The 17,016-nt window shown below is 37.5% G+C and overlaps 1 protein-coding gene across 3 annotated transcripts in view; it reads right to left on the bottom strand.

Moving 5' to 3' along the window:
- prkd3 (protein kinase D3) overlaps positions 1–17,016 on the bottom strand; it is a 57,262-nt gene that overhangs the window by 14,758 nt on the left and 25,488 nt on the right. Inside the window, exons 3-10 of one of the 3 annotated variants that reach the window (XM_055173169.2) lie at positions 16,605–16,743; positions 8,155–8,286; positions 5,548–5,705; positions 3,084–3,276; positions 2,928–2,999; positions 2,669–2,852; positions 2,461–2,584; positions 311–388 (exon numbers count right to left, since the gene is read on the bottom strand). In XM_055173169.2, coding sequence (XP_055029144.1) covers positions 311–388; positions 2,461–2,584; positions 2,669–2,852; positions 2,928–2,999; positions 3,084–3,276; positions 5,548–5,705; positions 8,155–8,286; positions 16,605–16,743 — 1,080 coding nt within the window. Of the gene's footprint in view, positions 1–310; positions 389–2,460; positions 2,585–2,668; positions 2,853–2,927; positions 3,000–3,083; positions 3,277–5,547; positions 5,706–8,154; positions 8,348–16,604; positions 16,744–17,016 lie in introns of those variants that run through there. The other 2 variants (XM_055173170.2, XM_055173171.2) reach the window with 2 other exon arrangements.

Genomic DNA, 17,016 nt, shown 5'->3' with positions numbered 1-17,016 from the left:
TGTATTTCCATGCAAGATTAGGTTACATCAGTGGTCTCCAACATGGTGCCCACGGGTTACCCGCCAAAGCACATTCTATAAAGCCTACATTTTTATATTTATTCATTGCATATTTTTTATATAAGCTTGACTTCTTTTATGTATGTTAACATTTTAAACAAATGATAAAACACATCAACAAGTAAAATAAAGTAAAATCAAAAAAGTAGACTATATAAAAAGTAGCCTTCAGATTGTTTTATTGTGGTAGCGCTTGCTCACAAAAAAAGTTGGAGATCCCTGTGCTACATAAAATGAATGTAACACTTACTTTGTAATATTTGGTTCCCGAGTCATTCTGAAATAAGGTCAGACACTTGCTGTCCAGTCTCCAGTAATGTCTCTTTCTCTGTGGACACAAAACAAGATTTGGTTATGACTAAAGATACTTTAAGATCATTGTTTAAGAGAACTGTTAGTGATAGACCCATATATTGCAGTGGCCGGTACATTTTTCTGTTACATAAATTTGTTGTTTGTAATGAAAAGACACTCAGAGATGTACACACAGTAAAATGACCAATCATTATTTACTTTTTAACATGCTTAGGGTTCACACAACAAACCTCTGGTGTGCAGCAAAGTCTTATTCAAACAGTACCATGAGATGTCAGATTATGTCTTGTAAATATGTTTATAGTACTTATACTTAAAGGGGGAAATTTATAAATATTATGCATAACAAATGTTTATTTAGTTTTACCAATTTTCTCAATTTCATTATATCGGTCCATATATTGCTTGCTTAATATCGCTACCGCCATTGGCCATTAAAAAAACAAAAAAACATATTGGCCGTCCACTAATAACTGTATACAGGGTTCCCACACCTTAGTTAACTTTAAATTCAAGGACCTTTCAAGGACTTTCCAGGTCCAACATCCTCAAATTCAAGGACTAAATGTTGGGACACATTTCAAGTGAGAGCAAGGTTACATCGTGTTACCTTTTAAGATACATTGTTACAGTTCCCTTTCGAGGGAACTCGCGCTGCGTCACTGCGGTGACACTTTGGTGACGCCTCCAGGTGTAAGTGCGTCTGAATGTGTATATCAAATTTAACCAATGATAAGGCTTAATGACAAAGACAGGGTGACGTGAGAACAAGGAAGTATATCGCTATCTGAAATATTGCCAAAGACGGCGTTACAGGGACGCATGAAGTATGGCAATGGAGACGCAGCGTCTCGTTCCCTTCTTAGGGAACAACAGTTACATACGTAACCCGACACGTTTTCATTTGTCAAACACAACTATGCAAAAAAACCATTTTGGTATGAATCAACGTTCGCATACAGAATCATACATTTTTATGATATTATCCTACACTTCACAGGGAATAATAATGGATTTTTTTTATTTGCATAAAATAGATTCAAGCACTTTCAATGACCTGTATCTATGTATGTATATTTTCAAAAACTTCCCAGAGCCTTACAAATCTTCGCCCAGATTCACAAACTTTTAAGGATTTCAAGGACCCGTGGGAACACTGTGTATTAGGTTGATAAATCAGCATTCAGCCAATGCTCTAAAGTAGGCATTTACCTTAAATGCAATAGCTAAAATGGTGAATTTTTACAATAAGGATGTTAGTTAAAGTCAATACAATTTTCATGTTAGTTCATAAACCGTGCAAACTATAGCCATCAATTCACCATTTAGGTAAACTATAGACCCGATATAGTCCGGCTATGAGTAACTATCTTCGAGCCAAAATAAACTTGAATTTGGTTACTTGTGACATGTCTGATATTCCATCACGTAAGCGAAGTCAACAGTGATTACAAAGTGTTCGGTTTCGGTTATTTATTTATTTCTATTGATTTATTTATTTCTATTTTCGCACAGCAAAAAATTACTTTCTTACTTCTTACTAAAAATTTAAATACGCAAATTAAGATGCATTTTCTTGATGAGCAAAATGACCTAAGAAAATAAGTCTAGGTTTTAGACAAAAAAAACATAGGTCATTTTGCTCATCAAGAGAATACATCTTGATTTAAGAATTTTTAGATATTTGTACCGAAAACAAGACAAAAATACTAAGTAAGAAAGTCATTTTTGTGATGCAGGCTATGGTTAGACGTCTATTAAATTGTCACTAACAGCCCTAACTTTGCCTAGCAAGCAATTTTGCATTTAAAAGACTTCTAATAGCCGCCACACAACACAGCCCAGACGTTTAGGCCAAAACAAACTTGTAAACATCTGGGCTGTGTTTGGACGGCTATTAGATGTCTTTTAAACGCAAAATTGCTTGCTATGTATGAATTAACTAATGCTAAAAGTTATCATTTTTTTGCTGAAATGGACAAAGATTACTAAATTATATTTTTTCATTGTTAACTGATGTCAGCTAATGCAATAATGTTAGCAAATAAATCTGTACTGTATATAAAATTTGCGTGGGGATCTTACAAGATTATCTCGACTTGTGTAGTGCACCATCCATCCATCTTTAACCATAGTGGAGCTTCTTCGCTTGGTGTGTTTGACAGATTGGACCACACGCATCAGTGGGATATTGGTGCTGGTAGATGGGCTTTAAAGAGAGGAAATACAAATCAACAACAATGCTGATGTGGAATAGTGTTAAAAAAAAACTCTCAGCATTTCTTGACAATACCTGATGGTCTTCATAGGTTCTTCATCTTTCTCACGGTCCGTGAAGGGCGAGTCCATGAAGAAGATCTTGTCTTCTGGTGTGGTGGGCTCCTCCGAGTCATCCAGCCCTCGACTGCTATCGCTGTTCACATCACTGTTGTCAACCTCCATCGTGGCATCAGAGTCTGGACCCGGACTGGCCGGTTCTGAAATAACATACAATGCAGGCTTGAGTCGATGTTTTAGCACATTGTTCAGGTTTAATATGATGTAAACCATACCTCCATTGAATACTCCAAGACAGTCTTTCGGTACCTTTGAAGCGCATCGCTTGTGGCAATTGAATTTACAATCTGTAGAAGTAAACACTTGTATAGGTCTTTTCTGTACATTAGTATTTCTTTATTGGATGGACCGAAGGGCTGAACGATACGCACCTTTGCACTGCATACCCTGACGGAAAAGCCCTTTGAGCAGTCTTTTACAGTACTGGCAGATGGTTGGTCGGGTGTAGTTGTGAATCACAAAGGTGTGAGGGACCTTAACCCGACCCAGTACCATCTTCTCCATCCAGATGGGTCGCCCGCTCCATGATGGTATCCGCTTTCCTGCCTCCTGATGGGGGCGCTGCTGAGGAAGTAAAATATAAAAGGCCTATTTTCAGCATGGGATACAAACATACTGGGTGCATACTATAAAAACAGTACAGTAAACAAAAGTATACAATATTTTTTATATAATTTGGATATTTGGATAAGGTGATCTGCCATATTAACTTTCATTTTATGTATAAGGTAAAATGCATTTTTTATGATTTTCGCATATGATATCCAGAAAATGTTCTTCTTTAAATATATAAACATACAATATATCAAATGAGAGAAAAGACCATCTGCTATGAAAAAACCTTTCATCCTACCTTCATTTTAGCACCTCTCAAATATGGGTAGGCTTCTTCAAAAATACAAAATTTTGAGCAAAAAGCTGAGATAATTGCATTTTTGTAAAGGAGTTTTGATAGAGATCAGATTCAGAGCGATGATCAAAACATACACAGAGTTCTTACTGTTTGCCCAAAGGGGTTGCATCTGGGTTTTATAATTTTGTAAGAGCACCACCCGGTGGATAATAGCAAAAATACGGATTGCTGGAAAAACTCGCCTTTGGCAGGGAAGCGTTTTCTCTTGACAAGTTAACTCATCAATGGCGGGGAAAGAGTATATATCAATCTTTAGAGTAAACTTTTACTGTGGTAAATGAAGAGTTTCATTGCAAAACCAGATAAATCCGTTCAGAAATCTCGTTTTTTGGTTGTGCATTCCAATTAATATCAATTCAATTGCAGTTGGTTTGTTTTGATTTAAACCTTCATAACTTAAAAAATACAGCTAAGTAGAACCATAAAACAAAATAATAACATGATAACATAATAATAAACATGTTTTGACAAAAATGTAAAAAAAATGGATATATCTCGTTTTGCAACGAAACTCTTCAAATACCCCTTAAATATTGAAAATGCCTTCAAACTGATTCATTTAGAAATTGATGTATAATTATTATGCCAATTTGGAAATGACAGACTATTTTTGCTGCAAATAACTGCTTTATTAATTTTACATAATTTAGAAAACAAAGCATTGCAAATCCTGTACTTAAAGGGATAACTCACACAAAAATTAAAATTACTCCATGATTTACTCAACTTCAAGCCATCCTTGATGTATATAATTATCTTTATTCAGGCAAACACATTCGGAGTTATATTAGAAAATGTATTGGTGTAGTGACGAACACAGAAGCGCAGACAAAAAACGTAATATCTTCTTGTCTACATGGCAAAAAAATTATTTTCAAGAAAAAAAATCCTAGTACCTTGGCCTGTTTTCAGTAAAAATACCAAAAAATTCCTAAACCAAGATGCTCTGTCCCGATGAGCAAAACAACCCAAGAAAACAAGTCTAGTTTTTAGACCAAAAATATCAAATTTAAGTGATTCTGCGCATAAAACAAGCAAAAAAATCTGCCAATGGTGTAAGCAAATTTTCTAAATATTTTTGCTTACCCCATTGCCAGATTTTTTTGCTTGTTTTATGCACAAAATCACTTAAATTTGATATTTTTGGTCTAAAAACTAGACTTTTTTCCTTGGGTCGTTTTGCTCATCAAGAAAAAACATCTTAATATAAGAATTTTTTGATATTTTTTCTGAAAACAAGACAAAATACTACAAAATTTTTCCTTAAAATTTTTTTTTTGCAGTGTAATATCGAAAACCTCCAAAAAAAAATTAAATCACGTTTTTTTTTTATTTCTATTTCCTGACTTGTGTTTTGTTTCGCTCTCCATTTCCACGTTCGTCACTATGTCTCGTACGCAACGTCCTACGCTGGAAACGAACTTTCTCGTGAACGCGCATCTGTCATTACCAAAAACTAGTCATTTTAGTTTGTAAAGTTTTAAATATTGATATTTTTCTCTACAAAATTGCATCAATTGCCATCAGAAGGCCTTTATTAAACCCCTGGAGCCTTGTAAATTACTACTGTGAAGAATGGATTTTTTTGGGCTTCAAATCAGAAGCACCATTCACTACCATTATAAGGCTTGGAACAGCCAGGACATTTTTTAATATAACTTTGATTGTGTTTGTCTGAAAAAAGATAATCATATACATTAAGGATGGCTTGAAGGTAAATCATAGGGTAATTTATAATAATAATTTTGGGTGAACCATCTCTTTAATTTGTCCCTTTAAAAAAAAGGCATACAGTTAAAGTACCAGATGGATAAGCAGTATTGGTACAAGACGTAATACCATTAAAATCTCCCAATTAATGTATATTAACAAATGTCTGTTAACATCTCATGATAACAGATGCTGGTCAGATATCCACTCACCTCTTCCTGGGACAAGACAGCACACTCGAGAGGTGCGGGCCGAGGGACGGACAGAGAGGAGCCGGGCAAAGACACATTAGACAGACGACGTTTTCTTACACCGCTACAGTTGTTAGGAATCTTAAAGGCACATCGCTTGTGATAGTTTAACCCACAACCTGAGAATCCATAAACACATGTATTCAAACAAAGGATCGAAAAAAAATCTTTGGATTAAGACAAGACCTGGGGTAAGGTTAGAATACAGGTATAGATGGTTTCATATCATACATGTGCGTGATAAAAGTAACTTTAGCTCACTGTAGTTGTTGATATGCTTTAGCTATGATTTGAACTAATGCAATCTACTTGTTATTTATTTAGCCTATCAGAAATCATTTACTCAAGTGGGACTTTGTTGTTGATTTTTTGCGAAAGTCTACAGAAGCTTAAGGTTGGGCAAGGAAAGCCTTTTGTTTACATTGTTGGCGCTGAAACCATCTATAACAGTAACTAAACAATCAGCAAAGGCTCAATATACGAGTTTCAGATACTTTGATGTTCAGCTTTTTTACTACTGAAGTCCAGCAGAGGGCTCCCCATTCTCCATTCACAGATTTAGTATATACTGTATATATACTGTATGCATCTATGAACACTAAAGCATGTTAAGATGACAGCTGTATCTATCAGTGTGAACTCTTGGAGATGTTTACTCAGCTTTCAAATGTCACATCCAGCATTTGGTGGAATCATGCTGGGATCAATACGGAAAGCCTGTGATTTTAACTTCAAAGCTGTATTGATGGCAATGACACATCACACTTGAAATGAATCCACCCCTGCCAGTCAGAGTACTTCAAAACAGTCTCAAAGTACTTTAAGCTATCAATAGAGGGTATGCATTGATGTCACTTTACCGCTGAACATGCAGAAACGCGCCTCCTTCTGGAAGAGAGAGTGGCAGATTGGTAGCTGTTTAAACGGCAGTATATTATCATTAATATATAATTATCAGCTTAAATTAGGAGACCACTCCAGTTGGGTTCAGAACTCAGATTGGCTCATCTTCCAGGAACCCAAAGGGCTCAAGAAACGCCGCTCTTCATCTCTCTCCACTGGCTACCGATTAAAGCGCATGTCAGGTAGAGGTCTTCTCGGGTCCAAAGAAATGTACCCTACCCGAAATGGTCCAAACCGAACCCGAAGTGTTCTGATTTGTGCTGCGATTTCTCGGCATTAGAAATGTGCTTGAATGGCCTCTTTGCCGGACTACTTGCAGAGCAAATCCGAATTTGCTGGAAGTTTTCTGGAAGTTTTAATCCCAAGATTAACCCGAGAAAATTAGACCCCAGTCAGGCCTTGTCCACATGGACACGGGCACTTTTATCACCCGAGTTTTTCCTAAAGAAAAATCCCGTCCACACATGCTCGATTTAAAAGAAATCTCTGTCCTCATGAAAAAGCAAAAACACGCTATCAAGAGCATGCCACACCAGCAGGCTGCGATAAACCCAAATCGTATAGCCACCTTGGCCAATCAGAAGCCTAACAAAAGTGACGTCGCAAGGCAAAAACACAGGTTTTACTGTCTCCACGACAACACTGCAACCGGCTTTTCTTAAAATCCTCACCCTGGCAGGGGTTTTCAAAATTTTTTAGTGTCAGTGACCTGATTTCATGTGAACGAACGGCCTGCTTCTCCATTTATTTATTTTTTTCATCTGTTATCTGACGATGACACGAAGGTATCCGCTAAAATATGCATTCAAAATTGATTGACAGGTCTGTCTCAATGAAAATCAACCTACCGCCAGCCACACGATGTCACAAGTGCTCTTGGCAATACTGTAGAGGGGGTGGTTGGGAAAGGATTCGATGCTCACACGCAAGATAGTTTGAGTCTTCTCGGGTCCATTCGGCAAAAACACATTCATTTTAAATTACCCAAGACCTACAGCCACTCATTTTATACCCGACCCGTGTCCGACGCACACGTGAAACCTGGTTGGGTCTCGAGTCGAACCTTAGGTTTTCAGATCTAGATGGACCCGTGAAGACCTCTAGTGTAAATGCAGCCTAATGCTGCGTTCACACCAGCCACGGTAGAGGCGTCAAGCGCGAGTGATTTCAATGTTAAGTCAATGTGAAGACGCGTTGATGCGCGTCTGGAGGTCTTGCGGCACGAATGAGGTGTTTAGCGCTGTAGACGCGATTCCGCCTCATTCGCATGTCTAGTTCATGTTAATAGCACGAATTGAAGGTGGCCGCGGGATACGCGCAAGTTGAAATATTTTAACTTTGGTGGACAAATGCGCCACGTTAACCAATCAGGAGCTTGGTCTAGTAGTGATGTGATTACAGAAAGTAAGCAGAGTCGCAGAAGCCCCTCCCATGATGCGAATTTCCGCATGAATGTCTCGATGACTAGAATTTCATGCGCGAATGAAGCGAGTAAACTCAAAATGTTCAACTGTGGTAGGCGCGAATTTGACGCCTTAAATGCGGCTGGTGTAAACCCACAGTTATAGTATTCTTGGGCAAAGGGCTTGAAAACGTTTCTGTCAATTTAAAACAACTGATATATTACTGCAAGAAAACGTGTTTCTGCTGTGTGCTCCAGCTTACCTTCACATTTAAGGCCTTGCCGGACGAGTCCCCACAGCATCTCTCCGCAGTAGTCACAGAAGGTCGGCGCCTTGTAGGAATGGACGTAGAGGGCATGAGGTCGGATCTGGAAATCTTCAACCGTCGCCTGAGCTGCAATTAAAATGCAACTTAAAGGACAACTCAGGCAAAGAATGGGTGACACAACAAAACACTGAAGAAAATAATACAAATGAGAATGAAAAAAAATGAAGAAAATAAAACATACATTAGTCAACTGAGCCAACCAGTCAATACTTGATGTGAATAAGAAAACGTTTTATTTTATAAGATCAACTTTATGTGATTTCATCCAGCAGTTTATGGACTTATTGGAGATGTTGAAACCACAGATAGAAATGAACGAGACTGGACTTAAGTTTGATTTAGCGTGGGTGATGTGACTCAGAGTCTTTAACATCTATCAAATAGCATCGGTGGTGCATGAGCTAATCCAGATGATTCACAAGGTATGAATAAGAGGATGAGTAAAACAATATGTTACATAAGTTAAAAGAATAGATCACCCAAAAATGATCTCATCCTCAAAATAATTTTCTCATCCTCATGTTGTTCTTAACATGTATGAATTTCTTCCATAGTAGGAAAAAACAACTACGATGGAATTCAATGGATACCATTAACTGTGTGCTTACCATCATTTATCAAAATATCTTCTGCATCATTTATTGCAATTACTTTTTTCTACTATGGAAGTCAGTGGTTACAATCAGCTGTGTGCTTACCATAATTTATCAAAAATCTTCTTTTGTGTTCATCAGAAAAAAGATTTATACAGGTTTAAAACAACATGAGGATGAGAGAATGATGACAGAATTTTTATTTTTGGTGAACTATCCCTTTAAGTCACTTAAAAAAATGCGAAGAAACTGAATTCTTCGGAAATACACTACAGTACGAAAGTTTACAACGTGCATAAAACAAATAATTGATTATTAAAAATATTGCTCTCTCTCTCATATTATTGCTCTTGACTTGGACCACTGTTGAAAGTTCTTTATGACGTAAAGCGCTCAATTAACACGTTAAAGATGCCACACTAGCTATGTTTACATGCACAAAATTTTGTCAATCCAACTAAATTTAATCTGATTGCCGGTTATAAAAGTGCAGTTTACCGAATCCGAACAAAACGTCTGCACAAGCGCACAGCTGGGTTGCCGATTCGCATATCAAAACCATCCCAATGGACATTCAAACTAGCCCAAAAGCATCCCGATGACTATTCAGAGCCCAAATGCATATAACTAATGAACGAAATCTTTTCATCTTTAACTCGCTGAAACAGTTTTAAATTGGCAAGCTGCGCACAGCATCTCACGTCGAGTTCACGGTTTATCTTTGGATAAATGGACAAAGTCAAAGCTGAGTTGAAGAAAGTTTTTAAGATGTTCCTAAAAAGTCTGATTCAGATATAGCAGTCCCTCCAGAAAAACGTGATTATGCGATCGCATGATTTAATGCATAATCAGCCAAAGTCCGCATATTTATGCATGGGCCGCATTTTGTCAAATATGCCGCACTTTTGCTGCATAAATTACAGATTTCGTAGCAAAAAGTCACACGTATCTTAGCAGAAAGTTGAAAAATGTTGCATTTACTTCACACAATGGCAGACATGTCCCATGTTGGAACGGTATGAAGTGGCGTAATGACGCGATGTGAACATCACTGAAAAGCAGCAAACCCCAACTGCAGTTTTTGCAAGTTCCCGCAATTTCAGAAGTATCCTGCATATTTCATTGCATTTTTTAATGGAAGGACTGGTATAGGCAATCAAAACACAATTTTTGAAAGGCACAACGCTATTTCATGTCCCCCTATGTTATGAAAGTACACATGAACCCTGCAGAATGTACAGCGCATGACCCCATGAAAAGTGAAGCCAAAACGTCTCGATCGCCCCAGTATAGGTCATAAAATCCATCTTTTTTACAGTCTATGATGCGAACACATTGTATTATACCACATACACAAAATAACCTTGTTTTTTAGCAATGAAATATGTGCACTGTAAGCACAATTCTTCTTCAAATGTGTGCAAGGTATTTTTGCATTCGATTGAGAAAATACTACGATTAACGCGTTTACATGCGTACTGTTCTCTTGCTGATCGGATCACATTAACATTTTCTTATCAATATTTATATTTTCTTGGTTGCTTTTGAGGCTTCTTTCAAGGGCATAAAAACGCACTGCTAAAATGTAAGCAGGTCAGGAAACGTTTGGTGCGTGAGAAACAATGTGTTATCTCCTGTTGCTGATAAAATCATGCAGCAAAATTGAAACAGTCTCAAAGATTTTGGTCACAGTGCCACAGGTGGATCGCATTTCTCGCAATACGAGAGACTCAAAAACAACTTGTTCCTTCGTGGTCAAACACTCACAACCCAGCCAGCTTCTTGAGGTTACTCAAAAATGCCAACCATATTTTACTCTCCCACTTTTTTGACATCAGATCAGCACATATAGTAAGGTCAGCGTGACCGTCAGTAAGCTACAAAATATGTGACAACATCCAAGCAATTTGACTGTAGTAACTGAAGTTATTAGTTACTCCGATCCCAAAAAATGAACTAAAGAGATTTCCCTTACAACATCAAAGAGAGAAGATTTAAGCTTGCAGTGAATCACATGGCAGGCAGCAGTCCAGATCACTGGAACATAGACTCATAATGAGCCATTCATAAGAACACTACATACATTATACATCTATTTATCTTCAGGCTATGGATCAAAACCTTAATAAATTCTGATAACGGCCTGGGGGCGGAGATGTCCTAACAACACCCTATTAAATGATGCCAGATAGGGGTGGGCGATAAACCGGTAGACATAATTAACCGGTAGAAATTTGTCAACCGGTAGAGATTTTGGACTATCGTTTCTATCGAGGTTACGTGCCCACGTTACGCTCCTGTGCGCGTGGTCGCAAAAACGTAACGTTTGTACACGTATTTAAGCACTGCGGTTTAAGTTATTTTAAGCCATTGAAACACAGACAACAGATCTGTATGCATGCGTTTTTTCTGTGTGTCAGGAGCGAACAAGTCGCGCAACCGCTGCTCATTAAGCTCGTGAGCATTTTCCCCCCTTTATTGGCCTTAAATACACATATGCGTCAAAATTCCCATTTTTGCAAGCATCCTCATAAACACGACCAGTTAGGTCTTAAGAGAAAGTAAACAGCTAAAAGAGAAAGCGCATGTGTAACAGTGTATTGGATCCGGACTTTGGTCTTAAAGGGGAAGTTACCTAATTTTGATCCTGTCTGTCACAAAATCTCTCACTGCTCCTGATTAAATCACTTTTCTACCCTAAATAAAAAAATATATATAGGCCTATACATACATGCATAATTATTTATTATCATTCTTATATCATTGACTGTTTATCTTCAGAGAGCTTGAGGTTTGTTTGTTTTTATCTTCTTTCTATGCTTGTATATGTTATTTTGTGAGAATTATGAACATTTCTATGGTATTAAAGATTTAAACCTTATTAAAACATAAAAAACTTTACCGTCATACATATCGTTATCATAATACAAAATTAATCCTATGGTTCGAGCTGAACGATTGAGTGAAGGCGGGGACTAATTAACATATTCATAGATCTGCGTATACTAATGAGGCAAGTGTGTAGAGTTACATTCAAGCTGTTTTAAAGCATGAAGAAATTACTGTGACAGGTAAAACTTTTATATATGATACTATGATGCTCCTAGATGAGTTTTAACCAATCCTCTATTGTGAAGCCAACACGGAAATGACAAACTGCAATTTATCGACAGGCCGCTAGAGACTGGCTCCAAAAGGGAGTCAATCCCATAAACCCAACATAAATGCCCAACTTTACAGCAGAAAATAATATGTTTACAGCCTGGTAGAAAAAGTGTTTTTGGTCTATAGACGGTGTCATCGGACGCACGTACGGTGACGCAATTACCCATCTGGTTGGAACTTTACTTCTGGTTTCTGTTTGTTTAGTTGTCTGACTAGTTGCTAAACTGAACTTTTGAACAAATACCTCATTAAAAATAACTAATGTTTTGGTTTCCTAGGTAATCTGCGTGTTGTTTATTTTGCTTGTTATATAAATAAACTACTGTAAAAGGACTTTGTGGTTATTTATTCGTAGTAGAGTTTACCGGAAGTTACGTGTTTTCCAAGAAAGCCGCTTGTTTATGTTGTCACTGCTGAACCGTCTATAAAGCTAATTTTGCCTTCATGACAACTGTGAGGCGGGGAATTTTTTGTAACCCATCCATTTAAATTATATACAGCCTTAAAGTTCTGCATAATTAAGGGCGTGGCCACTTGAGTGAAGGGTGAACTGCCACTGCTGTCATTACTGTTAAACTAGGTGGGCGTGGTTTCAGCAACAAGCCCCTTCAGCTTCACCCACGTCCTGCCTCTTTACCCATTTTCGGTTAGCCGCAAGTGATGCACGGTGATGCACTGCCAAGATGGGCGACGGCAGGCCCTGCCAACTATTGGCTTAAAAAAAGCTCATTGCAGAAATATGGGTGACACTACGTCCATATTTTTTACAGTCTATGGTTTTAACTGATAAAATTATTGACTACAGGGAGACTTTAAGGCTGTAATCTCTAACTTTTGCCTCTCCGTTGCCATCTCTGGTCAAAACATAAAATTGCAGTTATTTGAGTAATTTTCTGTACTTGCGTTCTGTTTTGCCCCAATACTCTGTGATAACCACATCAGAGCAGAACTGTCATATGAAGTATGTCCTTAAAGTCATATTTCACTGCACATGGTGTTGATCGCTTGAGTATGTGTTTTTGCCACTGAATGAGGAGGATGTGAGGTGCAGGTGTGCTGTGTTGTTCCCAAATGGACACAAACCACTGACAGGAAGATCTCAGACCTACACAGGATGTATAAACCTTTCTGAACTGGAACAAAATTGAGTTGAAATCATAGATGGAGCTTGACATTTTAGCCGGGGGGACGAGAGCAGGCCAGTCACTTTGTTTTTTTAAATGCCTGTAAATGTCAAGTGACCCCGACCACACGTTAATCGAGCGCTGCAGGGATGAGGTGTTTTTGTAGGCAAACCCATAAGTTAGCAGGACACTGGTTCCCTTGCCAAAAAGACCATTCATTTTCAAGCTCTGTGTTTAACAAAAGTTTAAGACTTTCAAATTTTGTCCAAAAACTTAATCTTCACAGATGAACACAACTTTTATGAAATTTGAAGTCTACGTGTGTTTACTAAAAATTAAAAGCCAAGCTTAGGCTACAAGCAAACTACACCACGATCTCTAAACGTCCACGTCTTCACCACCAAGTTCTGACAGCTCTTTCAAACTTTATTAAAAACATTTTTGTTGGGAATTGTGCCCATGTTGCGTTTTTTTGTGATCTTCATGTGTGATGACGTTTAAAGTCTCCGACAAAGTCTGTAGTCCCATGTAGCAACTTGTTAGCAACCACCCTTTTTAAAAAGTCACGATTGGGGGTATTTCTGGTGTGTTTTATGTCATAGAATAACTTTGGGACATTGGAACTGGAAGTGCTAAAATGCTTATTAAGAAAATGAATAATTCTGATAGCAACGCAAGCGCAATGGAAAATTGGATGACCATCAAATTCCACACGCTGAACATCTTGATTTGCTCATGTAATAGATGAGAATTCTCAACATAAAATAAAAACTTAGCAAAATGTATTAACATACTGTACTTTACATTATAGATTTAGTTGTAATTATTTATAATTTATTATTGTAATTAGGTATTATTGTAACATTTTAAAGTATTAGTTAAATATTATTCCAGTCTGTATTAAGGATCGACCGATATGGATTTTTTTTGTGCCGATACCGATTTTTTTTTTACAAATAAATATATATTTAACAAATATTAAAAACATGTGAGGTAGAACAAGTCAAAGAGTAAAAATACTGAAAATAAATATTTCAAGGGATTGTTCGGCCAAAAATGACATTTGCGTAATGTACGCACTTCTCTTAGTGGCGTATGACAAATTCGGAGGGCGGGGGCACAGACCAGCAGCAGAGTAACCTCCGTAAGCTGCGTAAAGCTCTGATCTTGAATGCGGACGCGACTAAGATGGCGGCGCTACCGGAAGGTAGTTCTTTTCGTTAATAAAGTTTTAAATATGGATATTTCTACAACAACACCGTGCGGATTACACTCAGAAGACCTTTGTTTATCATCCTGGAGCCGTTTGGATTTATTTTGTGAAGAATGGACGCACTTTTTTTGGACTTGAAAGACGTGGACCACGTAACTTCACATTTAATTAACTGAAAGATCTAAAACATTTTCTAAAATATCTAAAAATGTGTTTGTCTGAAAAACGATGGACATATGCATCTTGGACAGCTTGGGGTGAGTAAATCATGGGTTTAATATCATTTTTGGCATTTTGGCAAATAATACACTATTGCACACAGTAGCAACAAGCAAGCAGCATAATAAAGTGCACACTGTACTATACTTCATTTTAAAAGTAACCAACTATTTACAACCGCAAAAATCGGCCCAATAAATCGGCCAGCTGATAAATCGGTCGATCACTAGTCCGTATATTTTACCACAGTCCCTTAGTGAATGTGGCCTAATAGGACCTGCATAGTGAAGGTTTTAAGTGACTTATTTCATAAATGCATTTAAAACACCTACGGTAAAAAAATATCTACATCTGATCTTGTGTAACACGCCAAACCCTGAGACAAAATCATCGACTGTAAATCTTTCAACACATGCTTCTATACATTGTGTTCGAATGAGAATATAGATAGTGATAGGTGGCCTTAGGGGAAGTGACCTGACCCTGTTAACAGGCATTTGAAGTGTGGTTTAAGGAGAACCAACTGAGGTCCACATGGACTAGATTAACTGGTGGCTCTTCCATCTGGCACACATGTGCCACAAATGAATACAATCTGATCGTCAAGAAATAACTCATCTGTTTAACTCTGTTTTGCTAAATAGCCTAACTAATAAAAAGTTGGAGAAAATGGTCAGATTTATTTAACAAACACTTTTATACAAAGTGACTAGGGAGGATTTAACATTTTGTCTATAATGCAATTTTACTTATAAAACAAAAATGTAATTATGCACACGCTGTGAAACCTTTAAGATCAGGGGGTCTTAGCTCTTATAAAAACAATATTATTATTGTGCCACCCCCACCCGTGGACTAGATTAAGTAGACAAAGTTATTCGGTTTTAAAAAGTCCGAGAGGATTCAGAGAGCCCTGTTGCATTTTCACATTATAATATATAGGCACCTTGTTGGGTAATGACATTAATAATTAGCTTTTAAAGGGCACCTATAATGGCCTTTTTACAAGATGTAATCTAAGTCTCAGATGTGCCCAGAATGTGTCTGTGAAGTTTCAGCTCAAAATACCCCACAGATCATTTGTTATATCATGTCCAAAATGCACCTATTTGGATGGGCGCAAAAACAAGCTGTTTTTATGTCTGTACCTTTAAATGCAAATGAGCTCCACCCCCTTACTTCCTTACAAACAGACAGTAAGCGCTTTTATTTAAAACAGATCTGATTAATACAGTTTGAGACAACTCGCTGAGGGTGGAAACTATGGTAATGCAGGACTGTAAGTGGGCGGGGCTTTATCAATGTGACCTCACATTGATAAGAGAATCAAAACTGCATGTTTCATGGGGTTTAAAAACAAGAAGCGGGTGGATTTTTTTCATCGTAGGGTTGCCAACACACAACACACATGTCCGAACACCTTGTAAAAGTGGATTTTGCATAATAGGTGCTCTTTAAGAAGAGAGGCATATTCAATCTATACATTACAAGTTATTTTATAGTGTTTTATATTTGATTTAGTTGGTTTATAGTGAGACTGATTTTATTGTTAGGATGCTTCTTGTTATGTTGTATTATATTGTAGTCTTTATTTGGCATTTAGTTGTTTTAAAGTATAAAACTGCTAAGCAGTTCAAAGAGTAAATGCAAAAATGACGTGATGATGATGTCATGAATATGTTAATTAGGGCATAACATCATCCAGCGCCATCGAATCACAAAATCCTGTGGGAACACTGTACATCCACAGCGGCCCACAAATGTGTTTAGTTGTAACTGTGTTCATTGCTGCTTTGTTAAATTAATTTTAATAGTTGAGCAGTTTGTGCAAAACGAGAACTTGACAAGTCGAAACTACTGGTATTACTGTACATCCCTAAAACATTCTCCTCTAACCAGTAAAAACCACAAACCGATGGGGAGTTTCTATGGTTACATTGAAGTCTCCAATTGGTGTTTCATCAGAAATTAAAAGGTTTGTTTATGATGATGATTACTTTATAATTTTGTCCATAGAAAGCATTTGTAAGCTGTTTATATATTAGTAAAGCTACAGCTAGCGCAACTTACCAGATAGGACGACCTCGATTAGATCTCCCTCGTGGATCTCCTCTGCCGACGTTAACCTCTGGAGGATGTTGTCCGAGTTCAGATCATGGCGGAAGAGCAAGATCTTATCGTACAACCCGAAGAATCCACATTCTGGGAACTGTAAAAGATAGACTTGAATTAATATCGGAAAGAAAACATCTATTAATTAAACCGATATTTTATTAGAAGCCATATTAAAAACTATCGAGAGTATTTGTAAACAGGTATTTTTTACACAGGTGATAAATCAAATTTCTGTGCTACACAAACAACCAGAAAACAACATCTAGGGTCTGTTTTTCAGCAACATCTTCCCTCTAAGGAGATTTGCAATGCTGGCCTGGGAGGCATGCCGTGCAGAGCGCTGCCTGGGATATCAGCTTTGCAAAGG

This window comes from Misgurnus anguillicaudatus, chromosome 7 (assembly GCF_027580225.2).
Source record: "Misgurnus anguillicaudatus chromosome 7, ASM2758022v2, whole genome shotgun sequence".
Taxonomy (NCBI): domain Eukaryota; kingdom Metazoa; phylum Chordata; class Actinopteri; order Cypriniformes; family Cobitidae; genus Misgurnus; species Misgurnus anguillicaudatus.
This window is presented reverse-complemented; position numbering and strand designations above follow the sequence as displayed.